This window comes from Paroedura picta, chromosome 15 (genome assembly GCF_049243985.1).
Source record: "Paroedura picta isolate Pp20150507F chromosome 15, Ppicta_v3.0, whole genome shotgun sequence".
NCBI lineage: Eukaryota > Metazoa > Chordata > Lepidosauria > Squamata > Gekkonidae > Paroedura > Paroedura picta.
Window position 1 is genome coordinate 12,065,066 of NC_135383.1, and position 20,740 is coordinate 12,085,805.

The 20,740-nt window shown below is 53.8% G+C and overlaps 1 protein-coding gene across 2 annotated transcripts in view; it reads left to right on the plus strand.

The window, feature by feature from the left end:
• Positions 1–17,924, plus strand: part of AP2B1 (adaptor related protein complex 2 subunit beta 1) — a 54,018-nt gene extending 36,094 nt beyond the window's left edge. For both annotated transcript variants that reach the window (XM_077312301.1, XM_077312302.1), the window contains 4 exons: positions 3,835–3,919; positions 4,139–4,225; positions 14,382–14,536; positions 15,004–17,924. In XM_077312301.1, the coding sequence (XP_077168416.1) occupies positions 3,835–3,919; positions 4,139–4,225; positions 14,382–14,536; positions 15,004–15,078 (402 nt within the window). In that variant the 3' untranslated portion in view covers positions 15,079–17,924. The remainder of the gene's footprint in view (positions 1–3,834; positions 3,920–4,138; positions 4,226–14,381; positions 14,537–15,003) is intronic.
• Positions 17,925–20,740: the final 2,816 nt, after the last annotated feature.

A 20,740-nucleotide genomic window follows, 5' to 3' on the forward strand; every position in this document is an offset into this window, starting at 1 on the left:
TTTCTCTCTCGGCTGTTCTGTTCGGCGTCCGGATGGTTTATTAATGAACCTTCAAGCAAATGGCTTGAAATAGCTGTGCTGCCACAACACCGGAGGCTGCGACTCGGCGCTAAGGTGGCAGAGAAGCATCTGTGACTGCTCCGGGGAGGGGGTGGGGAGAAGAGGGTAGGGAGCTGCTGCAATTCTGGCAGACCCAAAGATTGCAACCCTTTAGCCAGTAAGCCAAGAGCTCTGCAGAGATCATAGAATCATAGAGTTGGAAAGGGCCTCCTGGGTCATCTAGTCCAACCCCCTGCACTATGCAGGACACTCACAACCCTATAGCTCCTCCACTGTCACCTGCCACCCCCTTGAGCCTTCACAGAATCAGCGTCTCCATCAGATGGCTCTCCAGCCCCTGTTTATGAATTCCCAAAGATGGAGAACCCACCACCTCCCGAGGAAGCCTGTTCCACTGAGAAATCGCTCTGACTGTCAGTAACTTCTTCCAGATGTTTAGATGGAATATCTTTTGCATTAATTTCATCCCCTTGGTTCTGGTCCGTCCTTCCGGGGCAAGAGAGAACAATTCTGCTCCATCCTCTACATGGCAGCCTTTTAAATACTCGAAGATCAGATTGACCTGCCATGGGGTAAGGCCAGCTTTCCAAAGGCTTGTTTCTGGATGCAAAAGTAGGGACGGAAATATGGGAACGACGAGAAGCAAAGCCGGTTGCACCCAGGAAGGCAACGGACACTAGTGCGCCCGGGCACACTGTGGCCATCATGGGCGCTGTCCTCCTCCCCCTGCTCCATCTTGAGATCCAGCGTGGTATGGTGGTTGAAGAGTGGTGGTCTCTAATCTCGAAACCCCTGCTTTGATTCCCCATTCCTCCTCCAGGGGCAGAGAGCTGGGTTGCCAGCCTTCACGTGGGGGCATGGGGATCTTCAGGAGTTACCACTGATCTCCAGGCATCAGTCCCCCTGCAGGAATAAGCTGCTTTGTAGGGTGACCAGCCCTCCCTTCCCCTCCCTGGTGGGACGCAGGCCCCGGAGCACGGCAGCCCAGCCAGGCCGCTAGTGCCGGAGCGGCACTTCCTCGCCGGTTGGGTGGCTGCCTGGCCTCCTCCTCCCTGTTTTTCCACAGCTGGCAGAACTACTGGGGGAGGGGCATCAGAGACCCCCTGGGGGAGAACCAAGTCAGAACAAGCTTGGAGCTCCAAGGCAGGCTGTTGTTAACAGCTCTCTGCGGCTGTGCTATGGGGAGCTGTGCTTTGGGGGGCCCGCAGCCCCTGGAAGCGCACGTGTTGTTTTGATGTGCCATCAAAGAGGGACGTTTCAGACCTTGCGTTTCTTGCCAGTGCTGGTGAGGCATTCGGCTGGTGCCAGGGCATCTCTGCCTCCCCCCCCTCCCCCTTCCTGTTTTTTTCCACGCACATCCCAACTCTGATGCAGGAGCAGCTTGTCCACATGGCTGAGTCAGGGGAATCGACGCGTACAAAAATATTATTTCCAAAAGGGAGAAGCGTCGACATTTTAAAAATGAGTTTCAGGGCTTCCGTTGTTTTGTTTTTTAAAGCTGGGTAGTCACGGTCATTTAAACATGCATAAGCCACCTTTCTATCTAAGTAGGGTCCCTATAAATTCCCCTCGGGTTTTGGAACGTCAGAGGACTGATGAGCATAAAGGGTAACCTTTTTATTTTTTCCTCGGCCTCTATTCCTGTGCTCTGTTGTGGTCACGGAGCAAATTAGTGTCCTTTGGCGTGATCCCTCTACCTTTCTATGTATTGCATTTTGTGTCCTCTTTCCTGAAAGAAGTTTAAGGCAGTATTTGTGGTTCTTCTTTGAGGCCCATCATGGTGTGGTGGTTAAGAGCAGTAGACTGTAGTCTGGAGAACTGGGTATGACTCCCCACTCCTCTTCCACGTGCTGCCAGTTGGGTGACCTTGCTCCGGTCCTGTTCTCATAGAGCAGTTCTCTTAGTGTTCTCTCAGCCCCAGCTCCCCCACAGGGCATCTGTTGTGGGGAGAGGAAGGGAAAGGTATTTGTAAGCCGCTTTGAGACTCCTTCAGGTATTGAAAAGCAGAACGAGGACGGGGTCAGAGCTGGATCTGCCAGGCACCAGAACTTCACCCCGTGTTTTGGCCGAGAATCTCAGAAAGCGGCCAAACCCACACGACACGCTTTTTGGGGACAAGGGCAAAGGATCCCCACAGCCGTGAGGAAAGTTATCGATTCCAATCGATTACAGATTAGCCCTGGCATCGTTCAGGGAGGAATTGGAGGGCAGCCGTCTGCCGTTGTGTTTCTTTTTGCTTTTACTCCCGGCGCATGGGAACACGGCTTTCCACACTTGTGCTGCGAGCTCTTGCAATCAATAAGCAGGGGGTGCCAGGGAACAGGAAGACACTGATTGCCAATTTAGACATTTTGAGAACTGCAGCACTTCAGGCTGGGAAAGGGACGTGGAGGCTCTCGGTTCCACTTGGCGGCGTTCGTTTCTTGCCAAGCCAGGGCTGGCTTTTGGGGGAAGTCTGTCCAGAACCGCCAGTGGCACTGGCTCTCTAGGCGTCATGCGTGCATTCATCGCCACCTGCGGAGCCATGGCATGCTGAGTCTCACTTGAAGTTATGCTAATTCCATCATTCATTCATTCATTCATTCATTCATTCATTCATTCATTCATTCATTCATTCATTCATTCATTCATTCATTCATCCAATTTATATACCGCCCTCCCCAAACCAGTTCAGGGCGGTATACATCATAAAATCAATAGCAAAATTTGCTTAAAACAATAAAATGTTTTTAAAAGCATCTATAGCTCATAGCAGTATCATGTTGTTGCAGGTCCTAGTCTCTGTCAACAAGCCTGACAAATTAGAGTGTTTCGGTGGGAGCATTTGAGTTTCTGTGGGAGCATTTGTTGGGTGGGGGGGCCCCATTAGATGCTATCGGATCAGTGGCCCCAACCAAAAGCTTAGCAGGTCTGAATGTGGGGAATAAGAACATTAAGAGTCCTGCTGGATCACACTAGTGGTCCATCTCTTCCAACGTCCTGTTTCACACAGTGGCCAACCACTTCCTCTGGAGAGCCAAGCACAGGGCAGAGAGGCCGAGGCTTTCATAAGAACATCAGAAGAGCCCTGGTGGGTCAGCCCAGAGCTCCATCAAGAATTGTGTGTGGGAGGGAGATTTTATATCCAGACACACAGAGTTGCCCACTGGGTCCGTCTAGATCAGGGGTAGTCAAACTGCGGCCCTCCAGATGTCCATGGACTACAATTCCCAGGAGCCCCTGCCAGCAAATGCTAGCAGGGACTCATGGGAACTGTAGTCCATGGACATCTGGAGGGCCGCAGTTTGGCTACCCCTGATCTAGATATTCTCCCCTGATCAGGATCAGGCCTTTGTTCCTCTAACCCAGCCATTCCTCTGTTCAGGGCAGCATTTCCAGCCTCGAGCAAAGCCACCTCCCCCCCCCCCCCTTCCCCGGCTTTATTTCCCCCGATAGCCAACTTCACAAACACGCCACGTTTTAATCCCGCTCTTCCACCAAACCTTTGCTCGCAAAGCTAGTCCAGGTTATCAGAGTATCATTTCAGCAAGGCCTCGCTGGAGAGGTGGCTGGCCCTCTCCTGCTTTCCCCACAAATGGAGCAACGGACGAGGAACGGGAAGGGATTTTGTCGAGTGCTCTCCCCGTCCGCTAAGCCCTCCTTGGAGTGATCTTATGTCCACCCGTTTCCCCACTTCTAAGCTGTTTCGAGATCCTCGAGAGACAGAAAAGCCAAGTCAGAATCGGGTAAATAAAACGTTTTCTGTTGTCTCCCTCCCTCCCCGCCCTCGTCCAGGTGGCCGTGAAGAACAACATCGACGTCTTCTACTTCAGCTGCCTTATCCCGCTCAACGTGCTTTTCGTCGAGGACGGCAAAATGGGTCAGTGGTCCTTTGGGAGTAAGCTCTCCGGGGAGACGGGTCACGGTCCAAAGGGTGTGGCATGTCACGTGGCTGCCACGGGATCCAGAAAAGTCTGGCACGGACGGGACCTGTGGAGGTGGGGAGTAGGAGCAGCCACAGGGGTGCCTCCCTTGCCAGGCCCTTCCGTCTCAAATTGCTGTTGCTCACGCCTGCGTTTTCGTCCTCCTTCTCTGGTAGAGCGCCAGGTCTTCCTCGCCACGTGGAAAGACATCCCGAACGAAAACGAGCTCCAGTTCCAAATTAAAGACTGTCACCTGAACGCCGGTGAGTCAAGGGGTGCCCTTTAAAAAGGGGCTCCCTCCCCAGGGTCGTCTGCCGTCCTTATCACTATGATTAACCCGTGGCCCAAGGTCTGATTGGCCAGTCCATCTCGTAGCATGAAATAAGCTGCTGGTTTATCTGGGGCTCTCCTCTTACTGTGTTGCTTAAGGAGGGGGCTTCCCCGCTCTTCTCCTGTTTCTCCCATCTTAAGTCTTGCTGGTGTTAGCTGGAATATTTCTAGCATCGATTAACTAACCACCCCCACCACCCCCACGCTCCTAACTGTTAGATGAGCACCCGGAGCACCAGTGTCATTCTTATGGGACTTGCACATATCTAATTGAGGAGGGAGTTCCACGTCTCTTTTGCTGTCTTTCTTAGGGAAACTTTTGAGGGTTGGAGATGATGCACAGGGTGCCATCACGGGAAGAGCACTGGACAGGGAGCGGGTTCATGTCTCCGCTCGGATGTGTGAGTCCCTGGAGAGCTGCTTCTGGTCTCCAGTGGCCATCACTGACTGTGGCTGAGCTGTGGTCCAACTCGGCACCAGGGTAACTTCATGTGTTCACACACATGCTTAGATAAATTGAAGGGTATTCAGCAGCACCACCACCCCCCTGAGATTGGCTCAGTTACTTTCTCAGCCTGTCTTAACTGTACAAGGTCAGGGGTGGCCTTGGCTATTCTGCAGCCCTGGCCAAAATTTATGGCCCCCCATTGTGGGGGGTTTCAGAATGGTGACTGGGGAGAGCCCACCCACCCTGTGCCCACCATTTCCTGCTCTGAGCAAAGAGGACAGGGAAAGGTTTGGGTTTTTTTTAAATCCCTACCCTTATTTGGGTAGGTTGACCCACCCCCTCTCCAAGTGGCCAGTGATAGGCCTGGAGGAGATGGGAAGGGGAGGGGCCCCGGGCATTTCAACCTTTTGCAGTTCAGGCTCCTCCCTCTTCCGGGATGTGTGGCAGGGAGGCGTGGCCAGATGACATCACTTCCCAGTATCTTAAAACCTGAAAAATATCCAAGCAACGTTGAAACGTTGAAAAACGCCAGCCAGTAGTCCAGCTCAGGAGGAGGCAGCCGCACATGTGCATTTGTACGTGTAAATAGAAGGAAATGAGGCTATCCAGTGCCACCCCCTGTGATTGGCCACCAGTACGAAGCTTCTGGATTGGCCGGGCCCGCAAGCTGACCGGTCGACAGCATGCTTCCTGCCGTTGCTGCTGACCACCGTCCCGAGCTTCTCTCCGATTCCATAGCGGCCCCAGCTAGACCGCTGCCGGTCTTCCCTGAACTCCAGCGGGCAGGCATCCCGAAGGCCTCTCTCCCCTTTCACTCCCCCTTCCCAGCAAACGCTTTCAAAATCCCACCCTCACCTGCATTCCTGTTGTTCCCGTTCTGAGCCCTCGCAGCGCCTGGTCTTTAAATAGCGCCTCTCCCGCCCTGTTTACTCCTCGAAGGAATTCTTTTGACATCTGCAAGCAGCAGCCCCGGCTGCTCGACACACACAGAGGCAGTGGCTCGGCATTGTGGGCTAATTGTTAGCTTCGTGGCTCCCTGACACGCGTCAAGTCCTCCTCGGAGGGCGACCTTGCAATTGCTGAAAGGGAGAAGGGGGGCGGGATGCGGCGGCGGGAGGGGGATCGGGCCTCCTCGTTATTTGCTGTCGGACGAGGAGCCCGCGGTTGGAACCGAGCACATCTGAAACGATGCCAGGAACGTGCGTCGGTCGGTCGGTCGGTCGGGAAACTTTCTTCCCCCCCCCACCCCTCCAGCCGCCCCCAAGGCCTGCTATTACCCCGCCCTCCCGCCTTGGGAACCACAGGCCCTCTTTGTGCGGGGGCCATTAAATGTGGCCTTTTGGGAACGGAGAACAATGCGGAGGGAAGTGGGCGGACACGGAGCTGCCGGCAGGAGCCGGGCAGGGCAGTGCCGAGACAAAAGAGGAACGAGCCGTCCCGCTCTGTCGCAACCTTGGGGGAAACCTTGTGACTTTAAGTCACTTCTGCTTGCATCCCTAGGCAAGGCTGTGCTCTCCCCTGGGCAGTTCTTGGAGGGAAGGCTGCACGTAGGCAGGCTCGGGCGACACAGGGGGGCACAGTCTGCCACCCTCAAAACAACGGGCCTTAGTCCCCGGGGGCGAATGCACTGAACAAAGGCCTGCCTGAGACTTGAGAGGTTTCCCCCAAGTCTTTGCGACTTCAGCACCTTGCTGCGTGAGTGCATGTGACTATCCATTCATTATCGCTGCCCTCCTCTCCCAATCTGTCACAGCCTTCGCTCCTATCACTCCACCACCCTTCGCTGTCTCTCTGCCTTTCCACGGCACCCTTTTCCCGTGCTGCCACTTGCGCCTGGAACCTCAGGCTTCCTCAAGCCCTCTCACCAAGCCCGGTACGACCATTGCAACGCCTGCCCCTAGAGAGCCAGTGTGGTGTCGTGATTAAGAGCGGAAGCCTCGAATCTGGAGAACTGGGTTTGATTCGCCACTCCTCCTCCCCATGCAGCCAGCCGGGCGGCCTTGGGCCACAGTTCGCTCAGAGCTCTCTCAGCCTCACCAACCTCACAGGGTGTCTGTTGTAGGGAAAGGAACGAGGGGGGCGATTGTAAACTGCTTTGGGACTCTGGGTTATAAAAAACAGGGTACAAAAAAAAAAAAACAGCTCCCCCTCCTATACCTAAGGAACCTGCAACTGGCGTAAAAGCAGGTTGTTTCTTTTCCTGAGTATGCCTACTAAAGGTAAAGGTAAAGGTATCCCCTGTGCAAGCACAGAGTCATGTCTGACCCTTGGGGTGACGCCCTCTAGCGTTTTCATGGCAGACTCAATACAGGGTGGTTTGCCAGTGCCTTCCCCAGTCATTACTGTTTGTCCCCCCAAAAGCTGGGTGCTTATTTTACTGACCTCAGAAGGATGGAAGGCTGAATCAACCTTGAGCCGGCTGCTGGGATTGAACTCCCAGCCTCATGGGCAGAGCTTCAGACAGCATCTCTGCTGCCTTACCACTCTGCGCCACAAGGGGCTCTTAATGCCTACTACTTCCCCAAAAATATATAATTCACATCCCACTTTTCCCCCTATTTGGACGCCAAGTAGCTTTTCGCCATCATTCTCCCTTCCCCATCCCCTTGATTCTCACCACCACCACCTTGGGAGTTAGGTTAGGCTGAGGATTGTGTTGGGCTCAGGTCACCCAGTGAGTTTCCAAAGCAGAAACGGGATCCAAGCCTGATTCTTGGTTCCTGGGATGACACTCTTGCCCTGGGCAACGCCACTGGCTCATCATTGCCTCCTTTGGATCGTACCTTACAGCATAAGCTCATGGGCAGCTGCCTTGGGCTCCAGTTTTCGTACATGCCGCTAAACTCTTTGCACACTGGCCCCACGAGAGCCACGTCGTCGTCATGGAGCCTGGAGGCGTGGTCGATTTAATCTGACTAGTCACTCCCAGCATATTGGGTGGCCTGTTTTTGCAGCCATGAGGACTAGAATCTTCCTTCAATAAACCAAAGATGCCCTTTTTTGCACCCGGAGAGATAGATCAATATGCGTGGCTGTGTTAACCTGTCTGTAGCAGGACTGCAGCTGTAGAAAAGAGCAAGACTCCAGTCGCACTGTAAAGACTAACTAGATTGCAGCAGGAGAGGAGCTTTCATGATCCGAAGAAGGGAGCAGCGATGCCCAACAGCTCCTCCCCCTCCACAAGTTTTGTCAGACTTTACAGCACCATTGGATTCTTCCCCTTTTTTGGCGTCCAATCAGATTCTGTCCTCGGGCCGCACAGTCACAGATTCCCGGCTAACCCTGTTTCTATGCTCTGGGGACCATCATGTTTGAGTTCTCCAGATGTTATCCGCAGCTATCTTTCCAGTTCAGCGAGAAGGGGAATCCTCACTCTCCCCACACACACACACACACACACACACACACACACACACACACACACTCACCCACGCAGGCACAAGGTATTTTGGGGAGGAGGAAGGGGAAGTTTCTTCTCTTTCCCCAGGGAGGCTGCATCGCTATCTGTCACTCTCCCTCTCCTGGCGTGGAGTCCGGAAAGTGGGTCACATCTGATAAACAAGGGTTTGGGTGACTCCCTGTCAGCTCCGGCTGGCTTCCCTGTTCTGCCACCGCGATTGCGGAGGTTGCTCAGGCTGCCTTTCCCTCCCTTCCCTTTCCTTCCTGCCTTCCGACACTTCAGATCTGAGCTCAAGCCAGCCGGGAGATGGAGAAAATGGCATCGCCAAGACAAGAGACCTGTTTTTTTAAATACCCCCCACTTTTCACTACCTGACAGAGTGGCTTCCCTTCCTTTCCCTGCAACAGACGCCCAGTGAGATCGCTGGTAGAGCTCTAAGAGAACAGCTCTCAGAGGACTGTGACTGGCCCAAGGTCACGCGGCTGGCTGCATATGGAGGAGTGGGGAATCAAGCCCAGTTTTCCAGGTTAGAGGCTGCCACTCTTTAACCACTGCTGCACGCTAACTAGATCAGGACAGTCGTCCCCAGCGGCAGTCCTCGGAGGGAGAGGGCAAAACAGAATTGGACTAGTCCCTAGCATACTCTCCCAAGGAAGCAGGGGGACCATGTGACTCCAAGCTTTGCCATCAGTGCAATCCCTGCAAGTGAGACCGGTTGGAGGGCTCAGGAGCAAGGGACAGGTTCATATAGCAAGAGTGGAATTTGCCATTAGAGGGAGGACCCCTTGAGGCCTGCAGCCCTTCAGAACCACCACCTTCCTGGAGAACCGACCAGACCCCTGTAACCCAGTGCCCGGGGTCCAAGGCCATCAGAACAAACTTAAAACATAATGCAGAGCATCGGATAAAAGCACACAGATACATTTTTTTAAAACCCTCATGCATACACGCAGATATTCTTAGCTACCTAGGCTCCATCCATCTAAACTTTAACCATTCCTTTTGACGCTTCTTCATCCGACTACCGTACTTAGCAACCTTGAATGCAATCTCTCCGTTCTAAAGATTTGCAGAGATGAACACGTCTGTCTTTCCTGGGGGTTGCTGCGCATAAATGCTCCATGGGGGTTTCCCAGGTGTGCTCATACCATTTACACTCAAACATAACATGCTCCATGCATTCAACCTCCCCATCCCCGCACACACAAATGTGGTCTGACCATAATATGACTATTTATATTCCAGGGCCGTGGAAAGTGAGATGGGGGGGGGGGCTGTTAAAGGGCAGGGCCTTTTCAGTCACAGCCCCTTGGCTACCGAACATCCTCTCAGTGTTCGTGCAGATAGTTGAGGCTGCTGTCCATTGCCATTTTAATATTTGGACTCTGGGGTCACAAGGTTTCTTGTTTTGGTCCAGCCCTTGAACTTCCAGGCCCTGGGCGTTACAGATTTGTTCCACATTTTGTTGTTTTCCTTTGTAGCCCACCTTGATCCGTCGAAGGACACCGTGCGCGGCTGTTTCCAATGAACATTTTTTGCAGAGAAAAGGTGGCCAGGACTTGGCCCAGGTCTTTTAGTCCCGGTTCCTTCAAGGGAACGGTGGAACCAGCCCTGGCACGGTTACCCTGGCTCAGACGCTCACAGTGATGAATCCCTCTCTGGAGTCATCAGGCTCCGACACAACCAGCAGCTTCTCTGACTGCAGCTCTGTAAGAGCCACCCATTTAGCGGCAAGCTAAAATTACCTCTGCTCCCCATCTGGTCTACCCAGATCGCAGCAGAGAAAGCTATTTAAATATCCACGCAATGCTCGATAGCAGCTGTTTGCCAAACGAGGCAAATTCATCTTGGGTGCATCTTAGGGAAAGGGGGGGAGGGCTTTTTCAGAGACCCAGGCCAGCTGGCAGGAGCCAGAGGACAAGGACTTCTGATCCTGAGGGCCTCCGTTGCCTTCCGTGGCGTACCACCACAGCGGCTTGCAGGGAGAGGAAGTTGTTGGGTTTTGTGTCTCTATAGCTCCCCCGCGTGAGCAGGTCAGAAGGTGTACTGCAGCTTTCAGCTCAGCAGGGGTCAGGTGACTCGGAAAAGTCAGAGGGTCCCCCGTGGCCTTATATAACGGCAGGCTCCGATCGAAATCCTCTGTGTGAGCAGCATTTCTCTCCCTCAAACGAGGGCTTTTCGTAGTCCGCTCGTTTCCTGCTTGGATCCGGACAGAGCTGCCACATACAGAAACCTTTTCTCTGGCTCTGCAAGATAATCCAGGCAGGTGCAAGGCACCCCAACCTGTCATTTGTGCTTTCACTAACACAGGGTTTGATTCAATATAATTCTCTCAACGCGGATGGTTTGGATCACAACTAGGGGAAAGGCCTTTTGCCCCATTGCCTGCGGTGAGCAGGAGTCATTTCTAGGCCAACACGGATGGGGAGGATCTTTAGAAAAGTTGTTTTTTTTTTTGGGGGGGGGGGAGTCTTTTCTTTTAGGCCACGAATAAGTCCATACTGGGCAGGAGAGCCAGTAAGGGCTGTGGAAAGCCCTCCCATAAATGGGAGGCCCAGCCTGGCAGTGGCTTTTCAAGTCTTCAGAGGTTCTTCCCAGTAGGTGTCCTTCAGGATTGTTTCTGTGGCCGTTGCTAGGTTCCGTCAAGCCGTTCCCAACTCATGAGGAGCTTCAGAGCAAAGGCCCTCGTCATGCCCCTCTGCCCGCAGTCATTCCTTTAAGTCTTTGTAAAGTCAGCCCACTTGCGTCTTTGAATCTATCCATCCCTCTCGTCCTTTGTCTGTATCTTCTTCTGCCTGCTTCAGTCTTATCAAGCATGATTGTTTTTTTTCCCCCTTGATCCATCATTTCCACGCATTATGTGACCAACGTATGGGAGCTTTTGCTTACAGGTCATTGCCTCAAGAGAGCCGTTGGGTTTCATTGGGTCCAGAACAGATCAAGGTTGCCCTTCTCGCAGCCCCTGGTGTTTTCAGTGATCCTCTCCAGGTCCATAACTCAAAGGCACTTGTCTTCTTTCTCTCACCCTCCCGTAGGGTCCAGCTTCCACATCCCTACGTTGCCAACAGGGAAAAACATCCCTTTGACAATTCTGATCATTGCTGCCAGTGAAATCTCTTTGTCCTTCAAGATCCTCTAGCAGAGTGACGGGTTTGCTCCGTGGCAACCCCCAGCTGCTTTACACCAAGGTCTACCTTTGGGCTGGCTAGTCCACTAGGGTCTTGTCTGAACTCTGGCATCTCTCCAGGGTCCCTGGCAAGAGACAGATAATGTTTCCTTGCAAGATCTTTGAGGCCAGGAATCTCCACCCTCTGCTTCCTTGTGGTCTTTCAGTCTGTAGCAATGGCCAAAAGCACAGACAGGTTTAAAAGGGGGGCAGAAAGAATCATGGAGGAGAGATCGAGCAGTGGCTACCAGCCAAGGTAACAAAAAGGAACCTCCATGTACAGAAGCAGTCAACCTCTGAATCCCAGTACCATGAGGCGACATCAGCCTCTGTGCTCTGCCATTGAGCGTCCAGAGGAATGAGTTGATTATTGTATAAGATAGGATGCTGGACTTGATGGACCGCCAGTCTGATCCAGCAGAATTCTTCTGAGTCAGGGACAATAGCCAGAGTTACCTCCACCCCACACCTCCCACCCACCCCCTGAACCAACATGCGCTGCTAACCTCAAAACAGAACCTGGGCTAGGAAGAAGCTCCAGAAATGGAACTATCGGCTAAGCAACGCAGAGGAAATCCCCTTTGAAAGCAAAGCTTTCTTTCAGAAGCCCAGAGCCAAACATTCTTGCAATCTCTGTTGGCATCTTTCATCTCCTCTGAAGCTGTCGGCGAGGTACCACTATGGCTGACACCCTACCTATAGGATATGCCCGCTGTATGTACAGATTCTAAGGACTGAACCTGGGTCCTTCTTTGCACAAAGTGGACTGCCTAAGGAGGTGGTGAGCTCCCCCTCACTGGCAGTCTTCAAGCAAAGGTTGGATGCACACTTTTCTTGGATGCTTTAGGATGCTCTGGGCTGATCCTGCGTTGAGGAGGGGGTCGGACTAGATGGCCTGTGTGGCCCCTTCCAACTCTATGATTCTATAATTCTATGATTCTATGATTCGGCTCCTGGGAATCCGCTGCAGAGACCCAAGTTCTATCTGCTTCAAGAGCCCTGCTGCTCTTTACCTGCCAGGCAGGAACCTGGGGCCTTCCACACAGAAAGCACGCCCTGTGCCACTCATGGTCGTCCCTCCCGCCGTCCCATGCTAGGACGGCCCAGTCTCGGAAGATGCAAAGCCGGAGCAGTGGTGGCCACCCAGGAATCTCCGGCCTTCCTGATAGCAATAGTGCCGATCTGGGCCAACTGTGCGTTAGCAGATCCGTCCCCCCTCTCCTCGAGGGTCCTGCCGAACGGAGCCCAGGTCTCGGGCACCTTGGGCTTCCCCGCTCCATCAAAACGCCCCGGTCTGAGCCTGCAGCCCAACTCTGGCGCAGGGGGGGGGGGTCTGTTTTTGAGGAGAGCCCCCCTCCCTCCATCACGTGGCCAGGCCTTGTGTGTGAGGCACTGCCTAGCAACGTTGCCTAGCAACCTGGCCCGTTCCACCGAGGAGCTGACACCGGCCTTGTCATGCGCTTGGGGGGGGGGGCAGAGCCTGCGAACGGAAGCGAAGGGAGCCCCCCCCCCCCAGCATGTGCTCGGCTGCTAGAAGCAGGGCAAGGCCCCGGACAGGGCATGGGGCTGACCGACTGACGCACGTTCCCCTTCCCGGGGTGCCGGTCTGACTGACAGCTGATTTCGGGGGGGGGGGGGGCTCACGGCCTTTCAGTTCAGTGGGTAGTTTTAGAGGTCAGGGCCAGGGTTGCCAGCTCCAGGTTGGGAAACGACTGGAGATTTTGGGGGAGGAGAGCCAGGGGAGGAACGGACCTCAGCGGGGGGACAGTGCCAGAGAGTTGACCCCCTCACCCACCCAACGCATCCGTTTTCTCCAGGGGGACTGAGTTGAGCTGTGATTCTGGGGGATCCTCCAGGTCTTACCTGGAAGCTGGCATCCCTGCTGTGGACAGTGGAGAGCAGGCTGGGGTCCCGGACTGAACAAGGGGCTGTTTGGACTCCTAAGTCCGCAGGGAAACTCTGCAACCACTAGCCATGGGTTGGGGCCAAAGCACCTCTCTCCATCCCTGGGCCCCACAACCTGGAAAGCCTTTGCTTACTCTGTCAAGAGCTGGGATAGGAGTGATGGGCAGGGGAGACCATAGAAGATCCCAGTTGCCCATGCTTGCTTCATCCAGCCCACCAGAAGTGAACAGGAGGCCTTTTCGAAACTTTAACAACAGAGGACGTAAGAGCAGATTGTGCCCCATGGGCCAGATGTCACGACGGCCCAGATTGCCCATCTTGTCTTGAACACCTGAAGCTGCCTTATATTGAACTAGGAGGAGAAGAAGAGCTTGTTTCTTATTACCCCCCCCCCCCCGCTTTTCACTGCCCCAAGAAGATCCTAAGTGGCTTACAAACAACTTTCCCTTCCTCACCCGTCAGCAGACACCCTGTTGAGGTAGGCGGGGCTGAGAGAGCTCTGAGAGAGCTGCTCTGCCAGAACAGCTCTAAGAGAATGCTGAGTAGCCCAAGGTCACCCGGCTGGCGGCATGTGGAGGAGTGGGGAATCAAACCCAGCTGTCCAGATTACAGTCCGCTGCTCTTAACCATGCCACCAGGCTGGCTCTCTGAATCAGACCCTCGGCCCACCAAGGTCAGCACTACTCAGGCTGTCAGTGGTTCTCCAGGGCAGGGGTAGTCAAACTGCGGCCCTCCAGATGCCCATGGACTACAATTCCCAGGAGCCCCCTGCCAGCGAATGCTGGCAGGGGGCTCCTGGGAATTGTAGTCTATGGACATCTGGAGGGCCGCAGTTTGACTACCCCTGCTCCAGGGTCTTAGCCCAGGGTCTTTTGCATCACCTAGGTCAGGGGTAGTCAAACTGCTGCCCTCCAGATGTTCATGGACTACTATTCCCATGAGCCCCTGCCAGCCTTTGCAAAGGCTGGCAGGGGCTCATGGGAATTGTAGTCCATGGACATCTGGAGGGCCCCAGTTTGACTACCCCTGATTGAACCTGGGGCCTTCCTCTGTACCACTGGGGCACAAGCCCCTCTACCACGGTCTCCTGGCTGGGCCTCGGGCTGCGTGCTTGGCTTCCCTCGCTGGCTGGCCAGTTGGATCTGACGCATTTCCCTCCCTTCTTCCCAGACACTGTTTCCAGTAAACTCCAAAACAACAACGTGTACACCATCGCCAAGAGGAACGTGGAAGGCCAGGACATGCTCTACCAGTCCCTGAAGCTCACCAATGGCATCTGGATCCTGGCAGAGCTGCGCATTCAGCCCGGCAACCCCAACTACACGGTAAGGCCTCCCCAGCTCCAGCAGGAGGGCCATGGGAAGGCGCTGTGGCTGAGGGGCAGAGCGTCCGCTTTGAACGCAGAAGGCCCCGGGTTCAATCCCTGCCAGCTTCAGTCGCGGCGATCAGGGAGTAGAAGACCTCTGCCCAAAACCCTGCAGAGGCACAGCCAGGGAGAATAAACCACCCAGGCCTCGGCAGACTCGATATAAGGCAGCCTCCTGCGTTTCACGGGGATCGGGAAAGATTCAAGTTGGGTAGCCATGTTGGTCTGCAGCAGCACAACAAAACACCTTTAAGACCAACAAAGCTTTATCCAAGATATTTGAGCTTTCCACCCAAGATCCCGTAGCCCTGCTGCCGCTTATAGTCGGCCGCCCTGACCTCAACAGACAAGGGCTCCGATCTGGTGCCTAGCAGCCTTTGTGTGTCCCCACGACCTTTCCTCACGCACCCTCCCTTCTCCCCACAGCTCTCCCTGAAATGCCGGGCTCCAGAAGTGTCTCAGTACGTCTACCAGGTCTACGACGGCATTTTGAAAAACTAACACGGCGGGACCCGCCTCCACCGCCCCGCCCGTGGCGGGGATTCAAGGTGGGGCTGGGAGCCGGCCCTTGCTGCTGCCCCCCGCCGGCAAGCCAAGAACTCCCTTCAGTGTGTGTTTGTGGGGGGGGGGGGGAAGCCACTCTGTGTCGTGTCTCCGCCCTCAGCCCCGGCGAGCTGAAGGCGAACCCAAGGTAGCGAGTAGTGTCCACGTGCCGGTAACCGTAGAGAATGACCCGTTTGATACTTTTAGCATCCGTGAGAAGTTTGTAACCACTTTGCGTCGCCCCCCCGTACCTGCCGCCGCGCGCCCAGTGCCACGTCCTCGTCTGCCTGTCCGTTCCCGTGGGCTTGCTCCATTCCGTGCCAACGCCGCGTATTTTCTAAGCCGCTCGTAGGCCTCCAGTCGCCCTTTGGTAACCCGCACCCTCGCTTCGACTCGCACACGCGTCCGACGTCTCCCTCCAAGCGAAAGGCACCGACCGGAGAAAAATTCCGTGTCCCTGACTCCGCTTCTGATGGGTGTGTTTCTGCCATTAACAGTCTCGTGGGAGAGAGCTCTGGGTACTGAGCGTCCCTTAGGGCAGGGGTAGTCAACCTGTGGTCCTCCAGATGTCTGTGGACTACAATTCCCATGAGCCCCTGCCAGCGTTTGCTGGCAGGGGCTCATGGGAATTGTAGTCCAGGGACATCTGGAGGACCACGGGTTGACTACCTCTGTCTTAGGGGTTCCATAGCTGGGATGCTGAGTTGTAATTCTTTGATCCTCGGGGTTCTCCCGTCCTGTCCCACCCCACCCTCAACGCACCTCGCCTCCAACCCAGGCACCAAACCTCCTCCAGTCACCAACCTCTTCAAACCTCTCCAGCACCCGGGGCCTTGTTTGGTTTAATCAATGCAGCTGGGAAGAGAGTCCCCCTCCGGGTGAGCCCAGAGTTCGGACCGCTGTGGGAAGTCTCCCTCCATCCTCAATTCTGACTTGCCTCTCCATACTGCGACTCCCTCAACATGTCTCCCTCGGGATGCCGGGTGCTTCCTTGCCGCAGTATGCGCATGTGCATGGATGGCGCATGCTGTATCCCAACGGAGTGCGGCGGCCCAGGCAGTATCTACCTTGGGTCGGCATTGGACGGTGCAGCGGCTCACGGGGAAAGGGAAGTGGCCATGGCTGAATGATCATCCGGGTCATTGCCCGTTGACTTGCCCAGTCCCAACATTACAGGTGTTGTCCTGATTGTGGGACAGGCAGCTGAGCTCTTTCTGCAGTGACACATCTTGATCTCTTTCTGCGGTCTCAGATCTTTGGGGAAAGGTTCCTCCCAAGATCTCAGGGGACCTGCCTCTGTCTTTGCCAGACAGTGGGGCAGACGATGCCCATTTGGGGGGAGGCCCGACAGCACATCCCCAAGACTGGCGCAGGATGCCTCTCGAATGTCTCAGTGGAGAGCGTGGCTCTAACCATTCTTCCTCGACGTTCTAGATCAGGAGTTTAGTTCCGACCTCGGGTTCTGTTTTTGATGCTGAATAGCTTCTCTTTGACTAAGGTTGGAGCCGAAGCACTGAAGCATAACTGGGGGACTGGTTCAAGCCAGAAGCGCTGAAACATAATCAGTTCCTTGGGATGCGTACAGCTGTGCCCGTCTTCCCATGTTGGCTAGCTGCCTCTTTGTCCTTCCATCCTTCCTTCCTTTCCTTATGTCGCTGGTTCAACCTCCTCAGACTCCCCAGTGCAGCTTTAAAGTAGGCAGAGTTCAGTTTCTTCTAGTTGGTTAGCAAGCTTGGATTGAGTTCCCCCAAGAACTTTGCCCAAGCCCAACAGTCACTCAGTCTGCCAGCTTATGCCACGACCTTGTCTTAATCGTTGGGTGCCTTGGCCCTTCCCTTCCATGAGTGGAAAACTTAGTCTAGGCATGAGCTACGTGGAGGGTTGCTTAGCACCCGGGGAAGCCACCCTCCAGCCTGAACCACTGTCAAAAAGCCAGAGGAAAACGAAACGGCAGGAATGCTGAACCCTCTTCTTCCACATTGTACGGGATCACATTTATTTTGGGTAAGTCAAAGGTTCAACAGATCTGCTACGGTGGCCTTCTTGTGGCAACGATGCGTATGAGGGAGCACGGAGTGCACACCTGAGCCATTTTAGCTGTTCACAGGCGGTGCACACGTTGAGAGAAATTCAAGATGGCTGCTCGCTGGGAAACCAGTTTGTGACAACAGACTGGAGGGTGCTGGCCAACCGTCTTGCATTAACCTTGAGAGGGCCACCCACAGTAAAGTTCACCACACAAGATTGGAAAATATGAAGGGAACAGATGAGGGATGCAAAGTTGACCCTGAGGAAGCAGGCAAGGTCGATCCCGTTCAAGTTTCCGTAAGCGCAGGGCTGAGGTGTTTGCCCCCCTTCAGACCACCTGAAGGAATGAACAGAGGTTGAATTTTAAATCAAATACCCCATATCAGTTCCCGTCAACTTTTGAGGCAAAGGGACACCTCTTCAGTTGGCTTTATGCCCTGATTTTCAGGTAGTAAATAGTTATAAAAATCCAGAGGGAATTCCCACATGGCATTTTTAGTACATTGGTCATTACAATTTGACCGTGGGAAGAATCTTTCTCCTACAACGTGGAATCTTCAGGTGAGGATCGTCTTGTAACTGTTTTTGTTGAAACGGTGCCCAGCGTAGCTTAAGCCACTGTTGAAAGAATGGAGAGAAACAAAATGGCGGACCAAGCCTTCAGCCTACAGAAACCTCTTCCGTCCTGTCCGTTGTCTTTTTGCCAAGCCTGTGCCATCTGTTGTCTGCATGCCAGTGATGTGGGGAAAGTGTGGAGGGGGGAGGAGGGGGGGGTGCTCACACCTGCTTCCGTTTTGTCGTTTGACCAGGGAGGGGGGACGGAAAGGGTTAAGCTTTGCCTTGTATCATCAATAAATGTCATTTACACAAGCTGGCCATCTCTGATGTCACATTTGTTCAGGGTGGAATTGGGAAGGGCTGGGGGAGAGCAGGAATCGGACTTCTTTTTTTAGGGTTCGTGACTCTGGGCAACGGCCGACCACTCTGCGCACAGGACTCTGTGTTCCTGCAGACGCTCCTGTCAAGAAACTCGTGACCTTCACCCCCGAAAAGGACAAGGGAGTCCTGAGAACTTCCAACCCTTGGGAAGATCGTTCCCAGCAGGGCAAGGAGGTGGAAATCACGATGCCATCCCCATCCACAAATGCAGCTTCTATGGAGAAATCACTTTGCCCTTCCTTACTCCAATTGACTGGACCAAACAGACGCTGAGGCCCCCAGATAGGATTTTCCCAGATAGTTGTAGGAACACAGAAACACTTCAGTACACAAATGGCCAAATACTGCTCCCCGTGTCTTCTCTGCATTTAAAGTGGCACCCTGGGATTGTCCAGTGTAGAGGAAGCCCCCAGATTATTTCAGCAATTTTTATCCTGCCTTTCTAGAGTCCTGCTCGAGGGTTACCTGGATTTTTAGAGATCGCCAGGCCAGGCTGCGTTCTGGGCCAGTTACGGCAGGGGTAATCAACTTGTGGTCCTCCAGATGTTAATGGACTACAATTCCCATAAGCCCCTGACAGCATTTGCGCTGGGAATTGTTGTCCATGAACATCTGGAGGACCACAGGTTGACTACCACTGAGTTACGGGGTCTCTGCAAAGAATTCTGGGGATTCAGGTTGAGGGGAGGGTGCTGGAAACTTCCCCTCTCACCCCCACACCATATTTCTCTAAGAAGAAAATAGGTCCATGAATCCAGTTCAGGTCTGTAAGCACCACGCCCACGGCATTCTGAAGGGCTCTTGGAGAGGGGGATGAGCTCTTATTCAGAAAGGATTTCAAAACCCCACGAATTTAGTATTTGGAGCAGGGATTCCCAGCCAGGGTTGCGGGGAACCCTGGGGTTATGTAAGAGCTCCCCAGGGGTTCTGCAGCAGATTTCAGCAATTTCTCGGCCCCCTCTCCTGTTTTTTCCCCAGCTGACATTTGGCTGCCTTTTGAAGATTGCTGAGCATGCTCTGGTACCTCTAAGGTCCCTGCCTGGCTCTTTAAAGAAAGGTATGCTGCTATTTTCCTTCGTGATGGTCCTCAATTATGCAGAAACCTACTTTTTTACTGCGGGAGGCCTTGTATCGCTGTCCCACAGATAAGCACTCAGTTGTTAGAACACAGTCAGGGGAGGGGACGAGGCCAGCTAGCCTTAATCGGGGTATATCCTGTTTCCATACACCGCTGTGGTGCCCTTGCACGCATTCTAGATTTCCCTCAGCTTCCCTGTGCTATTTCCTGAGCCTGATTTCTTACAGCTTTCTCAAAACATCACAGCACAGCCAGAACACAAACATCCAGGTCGAGAGGTGACGTATTGCCAGAGCATTCTTACACCATGATGATAACAACCATTGCCAGTTGCTGAAGAACCCCAGTAGAACAGCTTCCATTTATCCCTTGGCGTTGGCCAATGGCATGGCCCTGTCCTCCAGAATGTGTCTACACTAGGGCGTACTAGGTCCCCCCTCTGGACACCAGCAGGAAAGGGGGAGGCAGGGTCCCAGGTCCAGATTGGGAAAGCTTTGGAGATTTGGAGGTGAAGCCTGGAGTAGACCAGGACCTCTTTGGGGTACAATGCCACGGAGTCCACCCTCCAAAGTATCCATAAGCTAAGCAGAGCCAACCATGGCTGGTATTTGGACAGGAGACCTCCAAGGATTAGGGTGTTATCCCTCCAGGGAACACCAGTGGTTGTGATGTGGAGACAGGTAATGGCAATTCTTCAGATCTTGGAAACTAAGCAGGGCCAACCCTGGCTAGTATTTGGATGGGAGACCTTTGAGCAATTGGGTGGTAGTTCCTCCAGGGAACACCAGGGGTCATGACACAGAGGCAGGCAATGGCAAAAACACCTCCGAACATCCCTTGCCTAGCTGCCGGATTATCCTCCAGGCTACGCTGCACAAGTCATACGGTAAAGAGGGAACCTGGACATGCACATCCTAAACACTTTGTCCGGTCATCTAAGTTCGTGGCTGCAGCTGTTTCTTGCTGCAGTCATTCCCATTGGCTGCCTGTGTAGCATTTGTAGAAGTGAGAATTTTTGAAAACAAACCACCAGGTAACATTTAAGGCACGGAGAACGCTTGCTCCTTAAGTCTTGAAGAACGCTCGCCTCCTTTTCCTGCAACTGAAACTTTGAACGCACTTTTATTCAAGCCCGTCCTGAGTGAAATTTGGCAGGGCTGCAAGAGTCCATCGGATGCTTGTTGGGTTGCCAGCTCCAGGTTGGGAAATCCCTGGAGATTTGGGGAGTGGGGAAGGCATGGCTGGGGGAGGGGAGGGCCATGAAGCCCACCTTCTTAAAGCAGTTATATTTCCCCCAGGGGGAACTGATCTCTTTCTCCCGGAGATCAGTCAAAACCCCAGGAGATCTCCAGGTACCACCTTGTAGCAAGCCTGCTACAAGGCAATTGGTACTTGCCATGTGGAACTCAAGAGGAGTCCAAAACGCTCCTGTGCCCGTAAGAATCCTGAGGACACAACATGCAGCCAAAGGGGAGAGAGAGAAAGAAAGAGCGCTTTCCTTATTACAGGGAGCACCAAAAAGGACACCCGGCTCTTTGCTGAGCAATTTATATCGCTGCTGTGGGCGTTGCTTTT